This window comes from Carassius gibelio, chromosome A12 (genome assembly GCF_023724105.1).
Source record: "Carassius gibelio isolate Cgi1373 ecotype wild population from Czech Republic chromosome A12, carGib1.2-hapl.c, whole genome shotgun sequence".
NCBI classification, from domain to species: domain Eukaryota; kingdom Metazoa; phylum Chordata; class Actinopteri; order Cypriniformes; family Cyprinidae; genus Carassius; species Carassius gibelio.
This window is the reverse complement of record NC_068382.1, coordinates 16,556,873-16,582,532: the sequence shown is the minus strand read 5'-3', so window position 1 is coordinate 16,582,532 and position 25,660 is coordinate 16,556,873. Positions and strand designations below refer to the sequence as shown.

The 25,660-nt window shown below is 37.7% G+C and overlaps 4 protein-coding genes across 8 annotated transcripts; 1 reads left to right on the top strand and 3 right to left on the bottom strand.

Moving 5' to 3' along the window:
- Nucleotides 1–3,195: 3,195 nt before the first annotated feature.
- On the bottom strand, nt 3,196–5,494 carry arl4d (ADP-ribosylation factor-like 4D). Its single transcript, XM_052611562.1, has 2 exons — nt 5,241–5,494; nt 3,196–4,484 (listed from the first exon to the last, which is right to left on the bottom strand). The coding sequence occupies exon 2, from the start codon at nt 4,355–4,357 to the stop codon at nt 3,755–3,757; it is 603 nt and encodes a 200-aa protein (XP_052467522.1). The 5' UTR covers nt 4,358–4,484; nt 5,241–5,494; the 3' UTR covers nt 3,196–3,754.
- Nucleotides 5,495–7,361: 1,867 nt separating this feature from the next.
- Nucleotides 7,362–11,205, bottom strand: LOC128025319 (transmembrane protein 106B-like). Of its 2 annotated transcripts, none has more exons than XM_052611558.1 (8): nt 11,036–11,205; nt 10,061–10,190; nt 9,902–9,965; nt 9,612–9,765; nt 9,389–9,529; nt 9,240–9,283; nt 9,036–9,089; nt 7,362–7,897 (listed from the first exon to the last, which is right to left on the bottom strand). In XM_052611558.1, exons 2-8 carry the CDS (start codon nt 10,182–10,184, stop codon nt 7,786–7,788), a joined length of 693 nt encoding a protein of 230 aa, XP_052467518.1. In that variant the 5' UTR covers nt 10,185–10,190; nt 11,036–11,205; the 3' UTR covers nt 7,362–7,785. The 2 variants fall into 2 exon arrangements, with proteins under 2 accessions (XP_052467518.1, XP_052467517.1); XM_052611557.1 differs by having other exon boundaries at nt 10,061–10,227; nt 11,036–11,204.
- A 630-nt stretch (nt 11,206–11,835) lies between these two features.
- On the bottom strand, nt 11,836–21,447 carry nbr1a (NBR1 autophagy cargo receptor a). 4 transcript variants are annotated; one of them, XM_052611539.1, is made up of 21 exons: nt 21,210–21,447; nt 20,726–20,788; nt 20,529–20,547; nt 20,391–20,413; nt 20,087–20,269; nt 19,843–19,920; nt 19,459–19,673; nt 19,205–19,324; nt 18,627–18,878; nt 18,220–18,442; nt 17,887–18,132; nt 17,656–17,778; nt 17,490–17,565; nt 17,266–17,376; nt 16,651–16,824; nt 16,403–16,534; nt 15,781–16,246; nt 15,536–15,663; nt 13,640–13,706; nt 13,143–13,245; nt 11,836–12,747 (listed from the first exon to the last, which is right to left on the bottom strand). In XM_052611539.1, the coding sequence occupies exons 1-21, from the start codon at nt 21,309–21,311 to the stop codon at nt 12,568–12,570; spliced, it is 3,084 nt and encodes a 1,027-aa protein (XP_052467499.1). In that variant the 5' UTR covers nt 21,312–21,447; the 3' UTR covers nt 11,836–12,567. The 4 variants fall into 4 exon arrangements, with proteins under 4 accessions (XP_052467499.1, XP_052467500.1, XP_052467501.1 ...); XM_052611540.1 differs by having other exon boundaries at nt 15,581–15,663; XM_052611541.1 differs by having other exon boundaries at nt 18,220–18,379.
- A 400-nt stretch (nt 21,448–21,847) lies between these two features.
- LOC128025316 (proteasome activator complex subunit 3) lies at nt 21,848–25,592 on the top strand. The gene is made up of 11 exons (XM_052611554.1): nt 21,848–22,014; nt 22,630–22,662; nt 22,761–22,823; nt 22,939–23,043; nt 23,147–23,195; nt 23,644–23,762; nt 23,846–23,914; nt 24,162–24,229; nt 24,425–24,479; nt 24,569–24,655; nt 24,795–25,592. The coding sequence occupies exons 1-11, from the start codon at nt 21,973–21,975 to the stop codon at nt 24,873–24,875; spliced, it is 771 nt and encodes a 256-aa protein (XP_052467514.1). The 5' UTR covers nt 21,848–21,972; the 3' UTR covers nt 24,876–25,592.
- Nucleotides 25,593–25,660: the final 68 nt, after the last annotated feature.

The following is a 25,660-nucleotide window of genomic DNA, read 5'->3' as shown; positions in this document are numbered from 1 at the left end:
TGTGAAACCTTTGGCACTTTTGGAATTTATGTAAGGCAATAATTCTAGTGGGGCCTCCTGCCTAATGAATCACACTCACAAAAGCAGGCAAATAATACCTGAACATGAGTACATAAATAACAGTTACTAGATATTTGGGAACATCATCCATGACATTAAAGAAAAAAAGGTGTTTATAAAATGTTGACATGACAGTGAGCTCATTGTAACCCAATAAAACTCCACCCCATCATTCCAGTCCATTACATATCAGCCGTTTCAGAGTGTTCTCTCCAGCCTCTAAAGAGTGAAACTGGTACTCCCCAGCAAACCTTTTGAGAGTGGGGTATAGATTTATGACCCACGCTAACTTGTCCTGGGACTGTGTTCGGTTCTCGGCAATCCCACTCCCCAGGACGCTTTCTCATCTCAGCCCCAGTGGCAGCTTTATGAGCCTGTGGAAAATAGTGCTGGCTAGAGATCCCCCTGCCTCCTGACAACAACAGTTAAATGATAAACACATTCACATCCCCCAGTGTGAGAGGCGGTCTTACAATCATACTGCATTGAATCTCTTCCAGACCCATGAGGTGTCTTCAAGACAATATTGTATATGGCAATATAGAGTTTTGGAGATCTTAAGAGACACAGCAGTCATTAATACTCTATATCCCTCTGTCACCCCCACATGAAATACATACCCAGTCACAAAGGCAATTAAAAGGTCCTGCGCAGCTCTCTGAGGTCACCCATGGTTACACGCTCACAGTTGCTGAGGTGATAAATAAGAACGTCTAGTCCGTTTGATTTGCCAGCTATTCAACAGAAAGGGCTCCCCGACTACCTTTGCGCTCCTTTTTGTGATGTGTGAAATTACAGCTGGAATGAGGCCAAAATTGCATCCCAGGATGGCAGCTTTTGATGTTATTATCCTTTAATCTAGACCAGATTTAAAAATAGAGTGCTTTCACAGCTGCACATAATGATGTAAACGGTACTGTGGTGGATTAAATTTAGAAAGCTATTTGCATGCTAGATTGAAATAAATGAGGATAAAGTGTTGTAAAGTGACTAAAAATACTTTGGGGAACCACTCTGTGATGGATGTGACAGGTTTGTAACATGCACCTGCCGTCTTGTGATTCCCCTTCTTAATCCATTCATAATCCCAGAGGCTCCCCCTGCCTTACTTGGGTCCATGTCAACAACACACTAACAGATCATTTCACCAACATCCTGATCCTTATGGAGTTAGACACACAGTGGTCACGGGATATGCTTAAATAATGATTTTTCAAATTGAAATTCTCTTGAACAGAGTTGAGAAAAGGGGTTGTTTTCAAAAGATCATTCCCTGACATGTTTTATTTCAGATGCTGTCCAGGTCCTCTGTATTTATAGTGTTCAAATAATATGTTAAAGTTATGTTAGGTTTAGAGGGGACCAGAGCCCCCTGGTTATTTAGTTAATAACTAAATTTAGTTCTAAATAAAATTGATGTGCCTTTTTAGCTTTCCGATTTTTTTTTTCTTCCTAATAATGCACACATGGAAGCTTTGATAATTTGATCACTGCTTACCTTTGTACATGCACATGGAATAGCCTTTGAGTTATTAACCGCACTGATAAAATTCCAACATGAAGGTCTGGAGCGTATTTACTCAAAAGCTAAATGTTGAGTGTAAAGTTGAAGGCTTCATAGTTTGGGTGAAGCACAGGCATAGAAATACTCCACAGGGATTGATGTACTAATAGTGCATTATCAATGACTGCTCATCTCATTTCAGTATGACATCATGCATGGCTGACCATGAACAATTTAGAATGGTTTGGAACAGCTCTTTGTTACATAATGCTTTTCATCATTTTTCAGAGGCTTGATGCTTTTTAAGGACATTTTCTAAGCCTAAAAATAGTTTTTCAAGACTCAAATCCACTTCATTGTAGTAAAATATTTAGACAAACATTTACATAACTAAATCCGGTCTCTAAGAGGATTACTGTTGGTCTTAAGCTGAAGAGGACAGAGCCACTTCTTAATTAACAGGCTCAGCAGGGTGACTTGCCTCATTCCTAAGATAACATTGAGAGAACCAGTTAGACGAAATGCCATTGAACCCAACTTACACAACATTTGGTTTCATCTTCACAGCTCCACCCTTGTGGAGGTTGTGGATCAGAAACCCTGACAAGCATCTGTTTTCTGAAGTGGAGGCCGGGTGAAGACCACAGAGATCAATAAAATCTTTAACATATAATTGCTGGTGTCCCTTTCCGCACACCAGATGCTTATTGGATATTGATCACTGAATTTCAGTCTATTTTCGTCCATTGTTTGGAAAAGCAAGCCCTGCTACTGAAACTTTAAATAACACATATATTGTTTGGAAAAACATACACAAGTTATATAGTATAATAAATATTTTAATCCTAAACGAATTATCAAAATGGCAAGCTACATATCATCCTGTCAGAGGCCTAGAAGTCTTATTAAATTGACCACATTCACTGGATCTCATAAATCAGCCCTGTTTCCATCTCCTCATGCGATTTAGCTCACCATAAACCCAGAGCACCAATAAATCCAATCAGAGCAAAGCAGCTGCTTCACAGGGAAGTTGATCGCAAAGTCAATAGATTTGTCTGTCTGTGCAATGGTGGTGGTCGGGACATTCAAAAAATATTTGCTCTTTCTTAAAACAATGCAAACCTTAAAAGAATACTAGATTCACATTTAAGATGTCACTACGGCATTAAAAAAGATCACCTGCTGTCCGTTTTGTATGCCTTTGCCTCTATTTACATAGATATTACATGGGTTGTTTGATAAATCTTGTATATTGTGTCAGCAAATGTGATATAATGTTGCTTCCGCCCATTTAAAGGCTCAGCTTCCGAATTACACTATAACATCAAGGTTACATCAAACAATGTTCTTTCAGCATCAATGCATTTCCTGTGGGATGCTCTCCGTGAATGCAAATGACATCATCACGAGCGCCTACTCTATTAATAGTTTAATAGGGGCTGTTTTCTGTTTCATCACAGCAAATCAAAGCCTTATGTATGTATTAGTGTTTTTATGATTTTATGTTTTCGAAGGCTTACAGCACATACAGTTTATCAAATAAGTTATCATTAAAAATAATTAATTATAACAAAGATTATCATTTATTTAAGCAAACACCATTCAGCATCAGGAATAAAAGATACAGCTTCTGAAACTGTCTGCGTCAAAGCAGTCTATAATTTATTCATTCTACAGCTTTAAAAAAAAAAACGATTTACACCATGTAAAAACGAACAGGGTTTCCAACTAAAACGTAGATCTGTGAATAGTGAATCTCTGTGATTCGCTTAAGACTTCAGTTCCACAACTAGCATAGCGTGAACATTTATATGGCCTTTTTTATATCGGCACTGGCAATCAAGTGAACGTTTGTGGGAAAAAATTATGTCTGATGTCTTGTGAAAATATTGCCAAGCTATAATTAAATCTCTTTCTTGCATGAAAAAGAAAAGGCAAGGATATAGGCTTAAATTCTGCTGATGCTTCAGTCAATCAATGCTATCATATATTCCTTGATTACAAATGGGAGCTGCACAGCAATTACTAGGCATGGAAGTAAGCAGTTCAATACTGTGTGACACATAAGGGTCAAATCTGTTTTCTCCTGACCACTGGGCCATCTGGAGCATTTCCTTCATTCAGAGATTTGCTGAAAAATCCTATAACTGAGGAGCTTCGCAAGTAGAATATACTGTCCCATTCAGTTTATCTTTTTTTCTTGCTGTGCCTCACCATTTTCTTTCGTTTGAGGATCATATCATACAGTTTTTCCAAACCGAGCTGTAACCCCTGCCCATCAACCGCACTGCATCCTTGAACATGGTGTAGGGTGGATGCACTCAGTTCATGTACAGCCAAAATCTTCTCCACATCAGAAACAGGCAGTGCGACTGGAAGGTCCTGTTTGTTAGCCAACACCAGCACTGGCACTCCTTGGTTCTCTGAAGTACGCGTGATCTTGTGCAACTCCACCTTAGCCTCCTCCATGCGCTCTACCTCCGTGGAGTCCACTACAAAGACCATGCCATCCGTGCGCCGCGTGTAAGACTTCCACAAAGGCCGTAGCTTGTCCTGACCACCCACGTCCCACACCTGGAAGGTAATGGCACGGCCATTTCCTACCGGAACTTTAATCTTCTCAGTGTTAAATCCCTTGGTTGGGATAGTTTCAACAAATTCCTTCAGCTTCAGTCTGTAGAGAAGCGAGGTTTTGCCTGCAGAGTCCAAACCAATGACCACAACGTGGATGGACTGGAAGTTAGGCAGGAACGCTGTATTGGGGGCAATCTCTGTCAGCTGGTTCCCCATGGCAACTTGGTTTTCACACCGTCTTGTAAGGACAAGCAGTTTTGTCTAAGTGTTAGGCATTTGCACCTACTTCAAAGGTACTGCAGACAGACAGAGGTTCTGTGATATCGGCGGCACCGTGTGGAACCTAATTGAAGAAAAAACAACAGCTGATTATCATCACAGATATGGAAGTTATTTACAGCTTAACCAGATCTGCCTTAAAAGCTAAATGAAAAAGTATTGGTTCTGTACGATGAATAACTATAAATTAAATTAGCAAAAGTCCTTTGGTGTCATATCAACAGTAGCTCACTGAAAGGCTCAAATTAAAAATGAAAAAAACAAATATTTGTAGGTAATGACTGTAATTGAGTACTAAAATTTAACTCTGTATTTGCAGCACCAAATCCTCTTAACAGTCTAAACAGAAATAGATAAAAAATTTAAAAGATAAAAAAATAATTTTATATTTATGTTATCTGACTTTATTTTACCTGTTTTGGAGGCATATATCAACATCAGATGTTGTCTTGTTATTATCAGATAGTTTAGGACAAAACCAAGCGAACCACACTTTAACCTGGCTATAATTATTTTCTGTAGGCTACTGTAACTGATTTTTATTACATTTTTTTTCTCATATAGTTTAAATGGAAATTATGTCAACATCTAAGTATTATTTCCACTTCAGTCAAAACTATGGAATCTGGTTCCTTGGAGCATTTAAAGATGAAATGGTAAAATCGAAACAACTTTTTAAAGGCATTAAAAACATAACAAACTCTAAGTTAAAAAGCAAGCTTTGTCGATTAAATTCAGCAGATACTTTAGAACGAAAACTGCAGTGTGGCAAGAACGATAACCTCGCTTATAAAGGACTGTGAACATTTACATCACTTACCTAGCAGGCGTTTATCTTCTAGGCTTCGTTTCCATTTCTCACTTTAAAAACACAGGCGACCAATTATCCAGACGACTCAAAACAGTGATCATTTTCCAGAGCCTCCCTTCCCTCTGATACCAGTGACCTCAAGAGTAGAAAGTGGAGCTGAGCGCACTACACAACAATCCCCGCATGTGACGTCAGACGAGCCCCTCATCCCTCCCTCTCTACTCTCTCTAGTGTTTGTTTGGTCGGCGAGATCTCGAGTGTCAGATCGTGTTTGTTTCCTGCCCAAAGAGCACCTCAGTGTGGCGAGCCGGAGGCATCGAAACTACCCCGTCGGAGATCTTTCTTGAATCTTGTTTTGTCTGTGTATGCCGAGTGCGAAGAAAGTTTGGGGTTTTAATATACTGACATATATATATATATATATATACACAAAATTCGTCACAATGCGCTGAAATGATTATAAGCTCGCAAATATTTGTATCAGACAGAAGTCAAAAATCACGTTTTTGTAGATTCACACTTTACAGAAATACACTTTAAAATAGGCTAGTTGGCGTTTTGTGTACATTTTTCTGATTAAAGACGTTAAAGAATTTCAGACTAAGGCTGTGAACTAATTAGGCTACAAGTCTATTACAGACTTTTCAATAAACTGCTCATTTGAAGACGGTTTTAATCACGTAGCCTCTTTCACACAGTAATACCAGTAAATTGCCGTAAAATTACCAGAACGACTTTAAATTACTAAAATGCGCTTTTCACAGTCAACAACATTCCGTCTTTTTCCCGGAAAAGCACAATTCACACATCCATTCCAAAATACTCAAGAGATTCTGTGACGTCATTAACCTCTAAACAGCTGCACTTGTATTTTTACATTGACATTGTAATAGACGACTGGTTTAAATAATATACGGCTAATTAAATGGCTTTTCTTGTTAAGAACTTATATTCCTTTGTGTAGTTAAATTAAGACAAACTATTGATTGTTTTTACTCTACCTGTCATAGACAAAGGCCTGAGTTTTAACATTATCAGACTTGCACTAAATGAATGGCAAAGGAGAGGACTTATAAATGTTACACTACAATTCTTAAACTGCATTGTTACATTATGAATTTTGTTCACCTTATTGCATACAGGTTATTGCCTATATCAGCTCTGTCCTATAGTGTCAACATTAATGAGCAGCTAAGAAATCACTTCAATGTTTATTTCTTTATGAGTGTCATGCCAAAGAAAACATCTCAGCATCTGGGTTTCAATTTCATTAATCAGGATATGGTCTCATGTTACTTTGCATTGACTTGGTCTCTCTTACAGATCAGCGAGTGGTGTAACATGTCAGCCATGCACTGGGAGGCCCGTCACTGTCAGGTGCTGGGCCACAGATTATTAAATCCTAAATGTAGGCTGTATACAATTGTAATATATTTCATGCATATAATATGATTTTTTCTTGTTTTTAGGAAGGCAAACAAGATAAAAATGAAGAGTCTGCGTCACCTGTCCTATGACACCCTGTGAACCTGCAGCGTCTAGTGAGTCTCTAGGTAAAGCCGTTTAAAATAACAGGTCAAACATCTGAAGAATTTCCATTGTTGCATGCCATTAAGAACATGGTCACCGCTTTAGAAGTGACTGAATTTGAATGAAAAAAAAACAAAATTAAAAAACAACATATGATACATGAAATCCCAATCAGTGTAAACTAATTATTTGTGTTCTTTAGAGGCTGACAAGCAATGCATCTTCAAGTGTCATGCCGAGATGAACAAAAGATACATGATGAGTACATCACAGCATATTTCTTTAGAGACTGCAGTGACTAAATTTATGCATGTTAAACCTTTTCTTTATCGTATCAGTAAGTTTCAATAAATCCAGTGGTTGGTATGGTCTATTTAAAGATTTACATAGACTATGCTGACAATATTTTTGACTATACTATAGAGACTGTGTGTTTTAATTTGTCCAGACCCTCTATATAGCAATATATAATATCACAGTGATTAATTAATATGCTTATAAGGTGGAAATGATCCAGAAAAAAGGACATCTACATAAGATGTGTGCTCTAGTCCCTGCAACGGTGAAGATGAAGGCCAGACTACTAGGTAGCACCAACCGCAAAATCAAGGTGTATTTCATCAAACACCGGACTTTATTGTTGGGTTTCAAAATCCTAATTAAAACAGAACTGGGTTTCTAACTGTTCTGATTGGATTTGCTAAAGAATTCTCAACAAATAAAACGTCGGCCATTTAATGCACAATTTTGAGTTGTGCAAAATTTAAAACACATTTATACAATTTAAACAGTAACAAATCAATAAACAAGAAAAGTAGTTCAAGTTAACGGCACACATTCATTATTCCAGTGATATTTACATTCATATCATACATTCGTATCATATGTTTCTATCATTATACTCAAAAACCATTGAAATGAACTTTAGTAAACTACAGCATAAAATTACAACATTTTTGAAAGCAGCCTATTCTGATAATTATAACATCAAAATTCATGGCTGCACATTGGCAGTGGTTTTGTCTCAAAGCAGAGGGAAGTGAGGCACAGTTGAATTCACGCCACAGTCAATATACTCATAGGCATCCGTAGACATCTGCTCTGAATGGGACAGGTAGGAGACTTTGATAGTCAGTCTGTGGACAACACAAAGAATTTTACATTAAATACTAAATATCAATTGTTTTTTATGATGTTATTCATAAAACCAGCCACTGAAATTTGACATGATTAAATGTATACTTTAAAGCTGAACATACTTATTTGATTTGTCCTTGAGTATGTATGGTACAAGACAAGTACCCAAAATAAATAATGTCTAGAATTTAATATGTATAAATACAAAAAAAATATATATATATATATATTAATATGAAAAAAATGTATTACTTAATATTGTTGCTACTATTTAACAATGATGAGTTAAATTTATCAGAATGCAGTTCTTTTAAATATTCTACCCCTTATGAATGTTTTTGGTTTCAACAAAAAAATATTTATCTGCACTATTTTCTATTTAACTTTTTCAACATTGATAATCATATGAGCATCAAATTAGCATATTAGAATGATTTCTGAAGGAACAAGTGACACTGGAAGGCTGGAATAATGGCTGCGGAAAATCAAGCTGTCATCACATGAATAAATTATATTTTATAATATAATAAAATAGAAAACAGTAGTTCTAAATTGGCCCCAAACTTGAACAGTAGTTCATATGTTTTACTATGGGTGTGTATTGTTTTGTCATGCGCTGTATAACCTATAAAATGTCAGTATAGTCCATAAAGATCATATGACTGACAGTATATACAGGGAATAAAATAATAAGTTATGAATATGTTTAACCACAGTGACAATTTCTGTGTCATGGGCTATAACATTGTTATGTTATGTAAAGATGAACATTGCTGCATATTTCTTTAGAAAGACTGAAGTGGCTAAATTTAAATGTGTTTTAACCTGTTTCTGTAATGTATCAGTAAGATTCAACAGACCTAATGAATAGATATTACCTACTTAAATATTTAACTTCATATGAAGCATAAACTGTTTATACTCTAACATGATTTAACATTACACATGGACTGAAATACAAGTCATCGGTTCAATGAATAGCATTTAGATGCATTTACAAGTTACACCAAATGTGAATTCAAACAATTGTTCAATAAGCACCTTCCGAATTCTAGTGTTCGTGTTCAGCGATTCAGTCAAATAACATGCTAATAGAAATCTTAAAATAAAGCTGATGCAATGAAGATGAATACTTACTGCAAATGCAAGAATAAGGTGTGAATCCGAATGGAAGGTGACTTGCAGTAATTACTGAAAAGGAAAAGACATTAGAAAAAGTCTCTTAAGTATATTTTGAGTACTTCAGAGTTCGCATGATGTCCTATACATTGAGGTTATAGTGGAAAACAGTATAAAAGACCTTAATGATGAGACATAGATATTGATTTAAGTTTTACTTACTTAAGACCAGAGTCCTCAATAACAATGTCAGCTATAACTTTAATCTTAAAGATGAAAGAAAAATGACTGATTGTCAGGATCAGAGACTTTTTTTTTTTTTAAGTTAAGTTTTTGTCCTAGGTTTAATGCATATGAGAAAAATGCTTTACCCTTTTCTGTGATCGAGGAGGCAGAATGGTGATATTGGGGTACTTCTTGTTTCCAACCACCGTCTCAAAAATGAATGATTGCACACTAAGATTAGAAGCTGTGATGCTGACAAAGTTTTGGTTGGTAAGGTTCATTTCATGCTAAAGAATGGATAATACAGAGGATTAGAGAAAACATGCAATAAAGCAGGCAAATTTTTGTGTAAAATTTACACACACTTACCGTGATCACCATTTGTACTTTATCTGGAGTGAAATAGACCATAGATGACTTTAGCTCCACAGCTGACATATCCATACTCCGTGGGAAGAGGAAAAACAGGATCAGTGAGCAGATCAAGAGGCAAATCCCCACTGATATAAACACATACAGTTTCCTGCGGGACATGAAACCATGTACATTGGTTTGAGATAACTGACTTTAAAAGCGCACTTTATTAATCCCTGAAATTGACAATTACAGAAGTGGAGTTAGGGAAACTGTCATAGTGAAACTGGCACAGTGATACTGACGTGTGGTGCGGTTTCAGCCTTTGGTCGCTGCAAGGAATGACTGCCACAAGTTGGTTCTCCTGACCTGAGGATGTCAAGAAAAGATGGACAGAATAAGGGTGAGTGCATTTAAAAGACGAAACTACAAATAAAACGTTATTTGCAACCACTGAAACCTGCCTCTCGGGATGCGTCCTGTGCCCTGACAGGTAGGACATGGATCCGTCTGTCCTTCTCCATTGATACTGCCATAGTCCAACCATTTGGAAAGCCTCCGTTTCTCTCCCTGTTTATTCTGGGACATACTGCTCTATTTCCAGAAGATGAAGGGTCAAAACTAAAGGCCTCTACAATTAACAATAAGAGAGCTTCACTAAAGTTTGCCTGTTGAAGGTACGTAATTGCAAAGAAAATCTTTTTACTTAAGGTTAGGGGGAAAGCGACTGTATTGTTCTAGTTATACATTACACTAATGAACCAAACTGTCTCCAAAACATCCACTGTAAAACTACAGTAAAACAATAAGCTCCACAACCATAAAACTCCAAAGATCATTATGAATCAACGTTTCATAATTTGATCAAAGACCATAAATGGCACAGTTTCCGTGACTTTAGTGGAAATGTGCACTTTTTTGTTTTATATAGAAATATTTATGCAAGTCATTATGCTCCCAGTTTACACACATTTATATCGGAATTAAAATGGCATGGAAGAGTGCAGAAAAAAATAGTTAATAATTCTACGTTACAAACAACTACTGTAGCTAAAGCTGATTTGTGCGGTAAATGCAACGCAATGTTAAAATGATTCCGAGTTTGATATATGGTTAAGCTGTAAAACGACTAAATAACCGACAAATTGAGCTGCTCGACTAGAATGCATTTGTAACGTTAACTCCAAACTCGTCTAGATATGCAACAACAATTAACGTTATGCGTTTTAATCAAAGTCGCTATGTCAAACTAACAGCATTTTAAGAGAGATACAAGTACACACTCATCCTAACAATGCCGGATAGGTCTGCAGTTTTAAAACACAAAATACTGAGCGAATTAATGTTAATTTCCTTAATCAACGTCATGACACTTCTTCTCGTGTCAAAACATTACTAAATGCGTCGGTCAAATCTCCACAAAGCTCTTCTCCACCTACCGTGAATTCATCGGAACATTCTTGTTTGATATCTATATGTACTCTTTCCGCAGACTAAAGTCATTTATTTCTTTAGTTATTGAAGACACCACAAGCAACTTTCCTTCAAGTGTGTCGTGTATGAGCTTTGTGCTTTCGATTACGCAGCAACTTTCTTCTTTGTTCCTGTTCAGCTGTTTGGTGTCGCCATCTGCTGCTCATAATCGATACTGCGCATTTATGCACTGCGGATGAATACAATCTCGTTAGATTTTATATACGTAGACACTACAACATTTTGTAGGTAAATTGCATACATTTTAACTATTATAATGGGATTGGTGTCAAGCATTTCTAAAAGTTTTCTAAATGGGTACTGTAAAGTATTCACCACGAAAAAAAAATGAAATCAATTATTATCAAACACTGAAAGAAAAAAAACATTTTATTTAATCATTTTTTAATTAAAATAAATATAATAAAAAAAAAATATTTAAAATCTTGGAGGATGGGGTACTGTAAAGAATTCACCACGAATTTTTTTTTTAAATCAATTATTATCAAAAATTGAAAGAAAAAAAAATTATTTCATCATTTTTAAATTAAAATAAATATAATTTAAGCAAATCTTTAAAATCTTGGGGGATGGGGAATCTGTGCTCAGTTCCTGTCTGAAAGGAGGAAGCTGACTAAAGGAGTAACTATCTTAACCTTAGAACATCCCATTGTTTCTGCAAGTCAGATGCATGTACTTTATCCAAACATAGTGAGAAGAAAATGTACGATTATGCAATGCAAATAACTCAAACACACAGAAATGATAAATGGAATGTTTTTTTTTTTATTCACTATGCTGGACACAAAACGCCATGTTGATAAGCCTTCAGTTCATAGTAACACATTGCACATAAAAAAAAATGACCAAAACTGGTGCCTAGCAAAAACTTTGACCAATCAATCACTATGACTCAATCAAGCATGACTAAAACACTCATTGCACATTCCTATGTTTGGCAGCCCAACACCTTAGTGTGCCATATGAATTAGTGTGATTTAAAATAAGATATACAAATATAGAGGTCACTGTGACAAAAAAAAAAAAATCAATACAGGCTTTTCTTTTTATATCTTTCCTCTGAGAGGCATCCAAAGTGCTCTAGACATTGTCTCCAATTTATCCTTGTATCTAATCAAGCAGTACAAAATATACCTGAAGCGTAACTAACAGCAGTCTGTACGTGTAAGTTGGGCACACACACCGAAGAAAGAAAGCATTAAGACTGCTTATTAAACTTTGTTGTTTCCTCATTCATAATGTCCTATATAAACATGAAACTAAAATTGTACAATCAAGTAATTGCATCATTGCAGCTATGGTCTGTTATAGTGATACATTTCTCTTTTTTTCTAGAGTCCAAACTATTTCTCTAACAAAAGAACATCAGAGATCATTTCAATATTTTACCATCACCTCACTCCCGTTCTGACAGAATGCTGCAACATGATGAAACCATTTACAATTCGTATACTTTATTGAGGTTGCGCTGTGCTTCCTAGTGTCTAGAGATGTGCCATTCGCTGTCAGTCAACTGCACCAGCTCGTTGACCACATCAAGCAAATTATAGTTATGCTTCCTCAGCAACCTCTGATTGAGCGGCTTGTTACTGAAACCCATCTCCTGTAATACAGCCATCATGGAGGCATCCTCACAGGCTGGGTCAACAGCAGGCCGCTGAAAGACAACCAAACCAAAGTTATTATGTTAAAGGTCACTCACATGCCAAAGCTAGGATTTAGAGATAAAGAATGCAGAAAATCCAGACTGAAGTAAACAATGTATGATGCAACTACAATGATTATAAGACCAACTTTCAATAGTTATATTCAGAAAGGATGCATAATTTTATTCATGACTGAAGAAAATACTTGCAAATTCTTACAAAGTTACTTCAAATTCTAACAATAGTTCACAATATTACTTTATGTATTTTTTTTATTAATTTTTTTCAAATAAGGTGTTAGTGAGCACATCTTAATGTTTTTTTTAACGGTAATGTAATAAAAAGAAAGTCACTATATGGTGGCAGTTTATGTTCTGGTCGTGCACTGTCGAAAAAAATGCCTCACCTGTGCAGGTGTGTTCTGGCCTGTAAAGAGTGCTTTATAAGCAGAGGCAGCCACAGAGAGCGCTCCCTTCACCAGCCCCTCTGTCAGACCACCATGATGTGCCCTGCAGAAGAAGACAAACGGGAACAAAAGCTTGTGTCATAAGAGTAGCGTGCCAACAAAACAGAAGAAGGACTAGAGAGATTAACATTCAAGAAAGTGTCATGAAGCAAAACTAGAAGAACAGCATGCATAACTCGACACAGTGTGCTAAATGGTGTGCTTATTTAGAGGAATTGTAAAAAATAACAACTGTGGTCAACCACTGAAAAAAAAAAAAAAACTGCAGAGCTACTTCCTCTCCTCTGCTGAATTCAAGCTTTTACACAGATATTCAAAACCCGATCTTTCTCACTTTCCTGAATATGTCCTGATCTTAATATTATAATGCGATGCCTGTAATGCATGTAAGCAGAACGACAGCTCAAAACAATGATCTCACTGTGTTGTTGTTATACCTGAGATCCTGGGAGCCGCAGGTCTCAAAGGCACTAACAGGGGCCTCTAAATGAGCTGATCTGCAACCTAGGGCAAAAAACAGACATGCTGTTCTGTCACACAAATGGCTCAAATCTACACAACTGGTTTAACTACACAACATTTTGTTAAAATGTCAAACACAATCTTACTGATTATTTAAATAAAACAAGGTACAGAACTTTAGAAATATATGCCTGCCTATAATCATCATCATCATCATCATAACAAATATTTAATAATTTACATCTCTTTGAATTAGTGCTGTCAAAATTAGCGCGTTAACGCATTCGATTAATTTTAAATATTTAACGCGTTAAAAAAAAATAACGCAATTAACGCGGTTGCAGTTTTTTTTATTTCCAGTTGTGGCCTATGTGTGTTCAAAGTGCAAAGAAATATGGATAAGACCAAGGAAGGACTTTTAGACGGAAAGTTTCAGTATAAAACTCTGCCGGAATTACTCTTGAGTCTGCCACAAGAAACAGCAACATTAAAATCATTAACTCAAATGTCATTGTTTAAAAACAAAAAAACAATGACTGTAACAGTGCGTAAATCAGACCTTTCTGTAACGCTAACGTTAATAAGCTTAAATGAAAAAAACGAAATAATTGTGTAGCGGAGTATTTTTTGTACACAGTGCCGCGAACTGTCAATCACTCCTGTGCGCGTGCATCACTGTCCTCCTCGCAGCTGCAGCAACTTGCGCTCTCTCTCTTCATCAAGCTTTAAAACAAAAAGGGGACAAAAAGATCATATTCTCTTTGTGCATAGGCTATAGATTAATTAGATAAATGAATATCTCAATTTGTGCCTTGCCGTCTACGGTATTTTTTTAGAACTTAGAAAAAAGATGCTGCAGCCAATGAGCAGCCGGCGGGGGCTGCAGGACGACTCAACCTCCGCAGACAGTTTTTAATGTTTATCAGACAATAAATACTCAAGATTTTGCTTTAGTATAACTCACAACGAGTTTCACACACCTTCTCCGGCCACGTTGAGTTGTTGACGCTTAACAGTGGGAAAAGCGACACATGCGCTATTCTCTTGTATAAGTTAAGGGTGAATGGGTAATGCAGTTTCTGCTCTGGGTGGGATGAATTAGGAAGCTTGCATTGTGAAGGGCGCTCTGAAAATCGGCAGTGCCGGTAAAAGATTAAAACCTCTATTAAAACAGATGTCCAAATGAGCGTACCGGTACGCTACAAGCACGTTCTGGGCGCACGGAGAGGTGGCGGTACGCTCAAGAGCTATATTTGGAAGTGGCAGTACTGAGTACTGGTGCGTACCGGCCCACTTAAAGCACTGGCAATGACTATACTTTGGAAATTTTTTGCAGTCCACTTAGAATTCAACATGGAAATCATTTTTGTTTTTTTATTGGCATTGATTGTTTTGAAATTCAAATGGTACTTACATGCCTGTGTTTTTATTTCTGTAATAAATATGGCTTTCAAGCCAACAGTTAATTTGGAGGATATTGATGGTTTATTGCAGGTATGTTGTTTACATGAGAAAATCTTTGTTACAAGTTAAACAAAAATTCCAATAAACAATCATATTTTGAATTTAAATAGTTTCTTTGTCTTGAGTTTACATTAATTATTTACATTTTACATTTACATATCCAAAAAGTTTCAGTCTTTTAATTGCGATTAATCGCGATTAATTTAAAAAAATTGTGCGATTAATTAGTTAATTTTTTTTAATCGATTGACAGCACTACTTTGAATACATTTTATAGCTGTATTCATTGCATTTACTTGGTGAATTCTAGCTAGTTAAATAAAATAAAAATTCAACCAAAATTATTACATGTATGATGTTAAGTGTGCCATTCAAGTAAGAACATTTCTATCCAAAGTTTGATTTACAATTTTTTTTTCTTCTGACAACTGACACGAGACGTGGAAACCCACCACTTGAGTCATCGTCAAGTTGATATGAGGTGTTGTCTTCAGAGGCCCCTGGTCCTGACTCAAGATCATGAGATTTCCCTGATCTGCAAAAGAATTGTGAAGCGATTAAAACCAATGAAATCCCAAATATGATTACATAACTCCTGTACGTTATTATTTAGTTTAAAAATAATTAGCCAATTCTCTGAATATGATTTAACCTGTGTGTTCGAAGAGATGGGGGTGGCGATAGAGCTATGGGCGAAGGAACCGTCTCTGGAATTAGTGGAGGAGTGTCCAGTATCTGAGAGGTGCAGAGCATCTGGTTCAGGCTGTTTTGAAGAGCTGGAACAGGGATGGGCTCCTCGTTCTCTCCTTCAGCCTTGCTTGGGATTTGCGGTGCCTCTGGCTCTTTGGCAAGAGGGACTGCAGGCTGGGACATTGCTGAGCTATACATCGATTCTCCCAGGGGCCTGGAAGTATCGAAGCAGTCAGGCAGGATGACAATGTAGTCCTCTGATGAGGCAGAGGACACCTGACTGCTCACCTCATCCCACTCTCCTGCTTCTTCGTCTTTTTCTTGATCATTTTCATGTCCCTTTTGTTCCACTTCCTCTTCATTCTCATCCTGTGCAGCAGGGTCCGTATAGAGGTTTTCATTTGAGCCAATCAATGCTTCCGAAAAGACTGTGAAAATAACCAAGTGTAAATTGAAAGCAGGTATAGCTCAAGTAGAAGGCATGTTTATTTTTAGCAAGCTTAAGCAGAAGGGCACACTGCTTTCACAGTAACTGTAGCAATTTCAGTAGGTCTAAGCAACAGTGACATGAAGAACATGCACACCTGGCATGACAGTTTCCTCTGTTTTAACTGGCTTTGGCACTGGGACTGGAGCCTCAGGGCTGTTTATGATTGTCAAAGGTCTGTCGTTCTTCACCAGTAATGATCTCTCCTGAAATCTAGCAGTGTCGTGAACTGCGAAACAATTAGAAGCAGAATTAACAAAATGTTAGTGACCTATGAAATATCCATTGGGTAAACAGACAGAGAATTGAGTTCTGTTAGTACTAATAGACCGGAAAGAAGCTCACCATCATGCCTCTTCAGGTTGGGCCAAGCCCTGCGTTTAGGCTTGCGCTCTGGTTCCTCAAGAGTAAGAGAACGAATCACAGTCTCGCACACAAACTGGGTCCCACTGATGTCTTCATCTCCTTCCTCATTGCCGGGAATGTCCAGAAGTTCATTCTGTCTCGGAGGCTGCAACACTAACAGAACAAGCCACATCAGTCTAGGATTCAATTACAAATGCTTTGATTTACAAAAAAGATCATTTTAAATCTGTTTGTTAAATTAAAAAAAAAACTAATTGGAAGTAATTTATCCTTATTATACATTAAAATGGAAAACAGTTATTTTAAACCGTAATTTCACAATATTACACAGTATTTTTGATCAAATAAATGCAGCCTTGAAAGGGCATAAGAAACTTCTTTTACAAATATTACAATCTTACCAACCCTAAACTTAAATGATTTGTATGTCAAAATATTGATTTCCAAGTTTATGAAAAACAAATGAGTAATTCTGCTTCAGTGCAACTTTATAGAAACTATCCTTCTGTTTAGACATTATTTAGATATAATCTATAGGGGTCGTTAGATGTAACTACAAATCAGTAATTCAAATTCCATTTAAGATGCTCTAACCTTGACTTTTTTTCCTGCCTGAATGTGCAGCCTCGACTTTGCTTAGCCCTGTGCCAGGCTTTCCAAACAAGGGTCCATGATGAAGCGGTGAAGATACGCAGGGGGTCATATCTGAGGAAATTACGCAATTACTCTAAAAATGAGGCCAGGCTGATTATGCACATGACGTTGAGGAACAGACCCTGAGGAAATATTACATAATTGTAACCAGAATGAGGCCTTACCAGCTGGAGTGTTGGCTGGGACTTTCTCCAATTCTTGCACAATGTTTATATCCAGTAACTCAAAAGACAACAGATCCTGGAAAATAATGAGACTTTGGACATTAGTTGTTAAGAACACATCACAAAACAAACATAAAGTGGTCTTTTTGTCCAACGATGCCCATACCTGTGCCGTCAATAAGTCCACAGAGGGGATGTAGTATTCTCTCCGAGATCTGGTAGACACCTCACAATCTCTGGTGCCTGACCAGAACACGCCATCTTTCCTCATAAGACAAAGATCGGTCCTCTATAAAAGAAGATACTAAGTTATTTAATCTCTCAAAATACTGCTAGGTAACCCTTAAAATAGCGATACTTGAAAACATTAAGGTATTGTGGTTTAAAGTTGACTCACCAGTGATTTGCTGCAATGGGTGGGTTTCCGCTCTGCATTTGCCATCACTATAATGCTGCACCACACTCTGGGCCCAAACTGCACCCCGCAGTGTGCCAGGCGCCAGTGAGATGTGTAGGTGCCTTCCAGCAGAGGCGCCACAAATGCCACACTCACCACACCAATCTGACCTGGCTGCAGAAAGGGCACCGCGACTTCTTTTTGCTCCCGTGAGCCCAGGGTCAGGTTGCCCCACATAAACTTCAACTACAAAAGACACAAAACACATGCAAACGCAGCCCACAATGTTTTGAGACACATGCTTTTCAGCCTATAGTGAGTTTCGAAAAGTACCTTGGTATCCGAAGTCCAGCTGATGTTGCCAGTGTTCCTCATCTTCCAGTACTTGATGAACTTGGTGCCTGGCTCCAGACAAGTGCCATCTGGTAGATTCTCATCCAGAAACAAGGCAGTCATTGTGGGCACCAAGGTGGAGCAGGAGACCTTGGGACCCCTGGTTTGAGTGCACAGAGGATCGTCAGAACAGCTTTGTTCAGTGTCTGTCTTTTCCTTGAAGCTCATATCAAAAAAGTACAAAAAGGACGTAATACATAAAGGCAGCGGGTGCATTTTGAGGTAGTTCCATCCACTTGCCAGCGATAACTCAACTATAACAGACAATATGATAATCTTGCTAATTATTGTTCTGAGCTGGGTAGGGAGATCAACCCAGCCCTGACCCCTCTCAGTGTGGCCCTTACTCTGGACTGGATGTTTGAGGGTCTGGGCACAGGGCCGGAGCTGGGGCTGGTCCTGGGCCTAGAGATGTGGCGGGAGCGGGGGCAAGGCCTGAGCTGCCGGTCCCATTGGAGGCTCCACTCCACAGCAGACCTCTCTTCTCCAGCCTCAGCTTCTTCTTGATCTCCTTCACCTCGGCCTTCAGCTGCCTCCGCTCAGCTTTCAGCCGCTGTCTCTCTGCCTTACGCACCGTCCTGTCACCCCGCCTCAGAAACCTGAGAACGAGCCAAAGTTAATCAAATTAAATTAGTAAGTGTGATTATATCTCTTAAAACCATTCAGGCTAAGTAGAAGATACTAGGGCTGGGAATCATTTCTCGATTCTGGGGTGATGGAAATCAAAAATTGATTCCATCAAAGGGAACTGACACCTCCTTAATAGTCTTTTTAAATTCAGATGAGTTGAACATGTTCTTCCCAAACATCAGTGATGAATCAATTCTAGAGTCGATCCCAGAAACAGGAATCAAGAGTCACTTCCTAAAATTTTGGATTTGAACAGCCCTAAAAGACACAGAACATCATAATTATTTTGGCTTGCCTGGGTTCCGGAGTGACTCCACGTTCAGGAACAGACAAAGGAGTCCTTGTTCTCTTTAGGTTGTGGCTGGGATCGTGTTTATGACTACATGGCTCACATAAGATGCATGATGGACAAACGCTGCACAAAGAAAGAAAATGTTTCATATTGAGCTTTACATTCAACATCCTGTATTTCATTTTTTTTTTATATTGTATGCTTATTAAATATTTTTGAAGAGTATCATTTGTAAGACAAGTTTAGGACATTCTCACCTGCACTGATATCCTCCTCCAGTGGCTGGTCCTTTGCAACTACTGCAATTTAGAGTTGAACTAGAGGCCCTTAGTGTGGTGGAGCTTGTAGCTTTCTGTGTGCCAGAGGTGCTCGGTTCCTCTGCAGGAGGATCTGAGGCTCTGTGTGTGCAACACTGGGCAGAAAACTCACTACACATCCTGTCCACCACCTCCCTTACAACCTGATCTTTGAACTGCAAAGATGATTGAGAACAATTCTGCAACAGTTAGGACCAGATTCAACAGAAAGTACTGTGTTTATTATGAGATGCTAGTTTCTCAGGAGCAATTCTACTGTTATATGCAAAGATAAAAGCAAAGATCTATAAAATTATACATTTGACTTTGTTTAGGACACCGTACCCTGTCCATGTAGGATTTAAACCATGCTGGTACTGCTTCCTCATCGGTTTTCATCCCTTTGTTTTCTTTGGCCACAACCTGTTTAAGAAAAACAACTCAGTCTGAAATGATCTCAGCCTGTAACAAGTCCAGTGCATTATTATTCACAATGTCTTATTCAATGAGATATGCATGAACTAATAAGAAGTTCACTCTATAAAGACGGCATACAGTATGTTTTATTAAAAGGCTCCAAACTGCTTACCGAGTCCCGCTCGGGGGTCACCTGGGTCTCCTTGTCTGCCATCTTGACCCTTGCTCGATACGGCGGAGCTGGTCTAGGATCTATCTTTAGTTCTTTCAGCTCTGCCTTCACTGCACCACCCTCCGCCTGACCCTTCATCTTATAGACATTCATGTGTAGCTGGTTGGCCTGCTTAAATGCAGTCTAAATAAAAATAAAAAAATTAATCATGACAACATTTTTTTTTTTTAATTATGATTATAATGATGGCATAACAGAATGGCTCAGATTTAGCTTTTGATTAAAAAAAGGTCGGTGTTCTTACCTTTAGAGCTTCTGTATATTCATCTGTGATAATAATAACATAAAATATATAATATAAGCAATAATATTTTATATGTACTATGATATAATTTTTTGAACACTACAGATAACATATTTGGTGACTAAATGTATTACATACCTTGACAGTTTATGCACACCTGTAAAAATAAGACAACAATATCAATAAGAAAAGTACTTTGGAAAATAGATTCATAACAATAGTCAACCAACTTCTGTCAAACTCATACTTTAAAAAAAATATACATTCCATCAATGTAACACTATTAAATCACAGATATATTAGTATAAACTCGTTATTGAACTGTTATTATTTACCTCCTCGTTGTCCTCGTCAAAATATTTCACTTGAAAATGGATCAGGCCGAATGTAGTTTTTATCTAGAAGTTATAAAAAGACACTTAGTCAGCTAACAATGTAAACAAACACCTTCAGGAACTGCAGACTTTTTTAAAGGCATCGAAGAGTTACATGTAGTAAAAAAAAATCGCTGTTTTATTTTTAAAAATGTGTTTATTTACAAACTGTCATCTGATTTATGGCCGAACAGAAAGGTCAAGAGCAAATGACAGGTAAAGTTACAATTGATATCACTGAGGTTTGTATAAAGGATTCAACTGTGATATATGTTAAGACATATCTGCTATAATAGGATTAAATATTTTGACTGAAGTTTAAACGTCTTATACGTTACCCCCCGGTTAAGGTTTGTTTATGTAGGCCTCGGCTACGGCCTTCCAGAACAAGAAATGTAAACGTCCCCACATAAACGCCACCCAGCCAGGCTTAATGACTCCTTACCCAGGCCTCCACAGTCTCCCACTGTGCTTTGTTCGTGTCCAAGACTGGAAATTTCTTCACGTTGCCCCTAAAGTTCACTTTGACAGTGACGGGGAGGTTCATAGCTGTTAGCCAGAATCAACTAATGCTTGATGCGGGATGTGACGCTCTAGAAATGCCCGTGGTGGTGTGAACACTGTTAGACCTGTCTTTTGCGTTCTTGTTTACATCGCAAGATTTGTACACGCCCCCAACACACGTCAGCGGAAGTGTCTCGGATTTACTTTACGTCCTAAATAAACAATACAATTAAACATATCTGAGGGCTCGTGAAAGTATTTAACAGTTTGTAAAGTACATATATTGTAATTCCATCAAATAATATTTTAACAGAGGAAAATATGACGCACGTATACATAACACGTCTTTCGAAGTCGTCCCGAACATAGATGTAAGAAGAGGTAGACACCGTTTTGGCACGCAAGATACGTTGATTCCAGCGATACGTCGGTGTGTACACTATATTGTATTGATTTGGTTTTGCACTGAATGACAGATGATTCTGCATATTCCAGATAATATCAGATTCAGAATGAATGAAGAGTGAATATTTCCACACGACAGAACAGATGTGAATCTATGTATTTCCATCTGTGGTCTCGAAGCATTGACGTCATCTAGAAGCGCGCGAGTGCCTTGTGGCTGACAGCAGTTTAGTGAGCCACACTGTTAGTTGATGCTTTTAGGACAATCCATTACTTTTCTCCTTTATTGAATTAAGACGATGTCTTCGCTTCTTAAGGTGGACAATGAAATCAAAACAAAGGTAAATGTCTCGCCGCTTCCTTTATTTTAATACAGAGCACTCGGGGGTGAACTGTTTGTAAATGTTAGCTTGCGGCTAGCCGGCTTTGCGCGTGTCACCTCGTGAGCGTGTTAGCTTACTTTTACTCGTAGATACGCTTATGGAATCAGATCTGTTTTAAGCAGAAAATGCATATTGTAATAAGGTATCTGTGGATTATACATATCAAATCTCCAGGGTGAAGCCAGAGCTCCCACATGTGCGTTAACCGCGAGTGAGTGTGTGGATGAAGCGTGTTTCTAGCACAGCAGCATGGCGCTGCGGGAGAAGTGCATTGTGGGTTCAGCTTCAGCACGATTTTAACAGCAGTAAGCTAAAGGTATATTGAAGTCGGTGATTATGTTGGCAAACCATTACGGGGAAGATCGCGAGGCTAACAAGTAACGGGAGAGTGGGAAACGACTCGATACGGGATCCAGGGTAACGTGTTGTAAACATTCAGCTTCTTAAAATAGAAGAGTGGTTGTGTCCATTTCTGAAAGTGATTGACTTTCAAAGACACTACATTATAAACTGTGACGACAAAAATCTGTCTTGTGTTTTATAGTTAAATATGAATATTTCTTGTCTTGCCAGGTTGATGCTTTCAGGGAACGAATTACAGCAGAGGTAAACTACTGCACTTACCCACAGTTTATATATGTGTGTGTGAATGTGAATGAATGTTTTGTGACCGTTTGACAGCTTTTTGTTTAATTAAAATGTAGGCTGAAGACTTGGTTGCAAACTTTTTTCCAAAGAAACTGTTAGAGCTGGACCAGTTTTTGAAGGCAAGTATAATAATGAAAAACATTGTGCATTTTTGACGACTTCAGATGTGCTAATGTTCTTAACACATTAATTTGTGTGATAGCCTTTTGACTACGTCATGTACATTTTTTTCAGGATCCCACAATTAATATCTGTGAGCTGAAAGAAATCCATTCAGAGATCAATCTGACAGTGCCAGACCCAATTCTTCTTACAGACATCCATGATGGACTGGAGGGGGTAAGAAGCCATTTTTCCCTTAATAGGATCAGTTTCTGCTGCTTTGTACAAAAGACTGTGTTTGGCATGAAACAGATGTAACCTTGAAATATTTTCTCAATAGCAAAATGCTAAAAAGAGGAAACTTGAAGATGGTGCAGGAGATGGCAAAGGTGAGTTTTCCTTCCTAATGAAATCAGCAAAACATCTTGCTCTCACTCTTCTCTACAGTATCCCGTGGCCCTGTTTACACCTGGTTTTTAATATGCATTTTTGTCAATCCAATCAAAAGTGGACCACACTAAATACAAGTGTAAACAGGGTCTAAAACATCTTGAGCTTGTCTAGTTTTGACCACTTTCAGAGGTAGTTGAAAACACATTCGATTGGATTGCTTTCATTTCGTAGTTGTACCAAACCTCATGAATTATCACATTCAATCTCATGTGAAAGTGATGTTGAGTGTGAAATCTGAACACAAGTGGTCAAGAGATGCATTTGAATGCATGTTGATTACCAGGTGAAAACCAGTAATGCATCTCGCCTGACCACCTTTGATCGAATCACTGAAGATGCATGTTATTACCAGATAGAAACAGGGCCTATGATTTCTGTTTTTAGTTGGCGGGACCAAAGTCTTTGTCATGCCTGGTGGAATGATGAAAAGCAATGGCAAGCTGGTGGAGCTGATTGAAAAAGTCAAGCCTGAAATCAGAACTCTCATAGAAAAATGCAACACAGTAAGACCCTGTAATCATAGTCTCTGACATGCTCTCACTGTTTAATAGGTCGTTGGATAAATGTAATATCCAGTGTTTTCTAGGTCAAGATGTGGGTTCAGTTGTTAATCCCAAGAATAGAAGATGGCAACAATTTTGGCGTCTCAATTCAGGTACAGTGCCACATTTTTCAGTTCTTCATTCGGTACATTTATGTTCTTGTAACAGCATAAGCTATATTTGTTGTATGCAGACATAAAAGGACAAGCATGGATTTTTCACTATTTAAGATTTTGTTGTTGTTGTTTTAAGAAAAATGATTCCTTATGTTTGCTACTGTCAGGGAATGTCAAATGAAAAAAAAAAAAGACTTTGTCAGCCATTTATCTGGAGTTATGATTTTATCTTCACCATGCACAGGAGGAGACGGTGGCTGAACTCAGAACAGTGGAAGGGGAAGCAGCTTCTTTCTTAGATCAGATTTCCAGGTACGACACGCTAAAGGTGATGATACACGGGGCAACTTATTGAGCAATGTTGATTGGGCACTTTCCCATTGACAATGAGCAACACATTTCTAGATAGAAATTAGTTGTATCATCATCATCTTAAGTCAATGTTAGTCAAAGATTTTCACACTTTATTTTACCTTCATATTAAAAAAAAACAACTTTCTTTTACAGGTACTACATCACAAGGGCAAAGCTGGTTTCAAAAATAGCAAAGTACCCTCATGTTGTAAGTCCTATCTAAAGTACATATAGCATTTAGATCAGGAATCCAGTCATTATTTTATATATGTTTAATATATATTTTGACTGCTATAGGAGGATTATCGTCGCACGGTGACAGAGATTGATGAGAAAGAATACATCAGCCTCAAGATTATAGTGTCAGAACTGAGAAATCAATATGTAAGTATTGCTACAACAGTAATAATATAAATTATCTTAAAGATTATCTTTATTTTGATGTACAGAAAGAAGTCAGATTTCTGTATGTATGTGCTGTCTGGGAGTTTTGATGAATTAATATTATGTGATTGTACTCCAGGTAACATTACATGACATGATCCTGAAGAACATTGAGAAGATCAAGAGGCCGAGGAGCAGCAATTCTGATGCTCTGTACTAAGATCCCTCTTTCCTTTTGTTCTTAGCCCGTTGTTCCACCATCTGGAGCTAGTTTTAGCCTTCAGATGATTCTAGAGCAGTCCTGTCACCCATTATACTCAGGCCAAGAGAATGACAGCTCAATCTGGCCTGATAGTACATGCCACTTCAAATAGAATTGTAAAAATATGGTCACTATTTTAAACCCTTTAAAATGAGCCCTTTTTTGATTAATTTGTGTTTCTGATAGGACAGTATAAATGGTTAAAGGCAGAGCCTGAACATGCATCCCGAGGAAACCGTCTCAGATTTGTTTTTCTTTATTTAATTAAAGAAAGGTTTCAACAGTGGATAAAATTTTTCTATCTTTTGAAAAGCCAAATTCCATGTAGTTCTGTTTTTGAATCCATTTCAAGTGTTTCTGAGCCTCCTTAGGGTTTAAGTGATTATGGATCTGCCCATGAAGGTCTGTTCCTCCAGTTGAGAAGCAGAGGTGCTCTCATTGATGCTGTATTTCACTTCGGCAGGTTATGTTGTTCATCTGAAATGTACATGTAGGCTAAAGTGGAAGCAAGGCAGTTACTGTGTGAGGTTTTATTTGGAGTGTATGCTGACAGTTATTACATGATGGAATATTATATTTTCATCTGAAATAACTGATTCAACAAATTCTGGAAGCTTTATGGTTTCAGTTTTAAGAGTGATGCATTTTGTTGAATAAACTATTGATTTTACTATACATTTAAGGCACGTCATTAAGTGCTGTTCTTGTGTTGTGCTTTTTCTTGAATATTGTTTTACTCACTT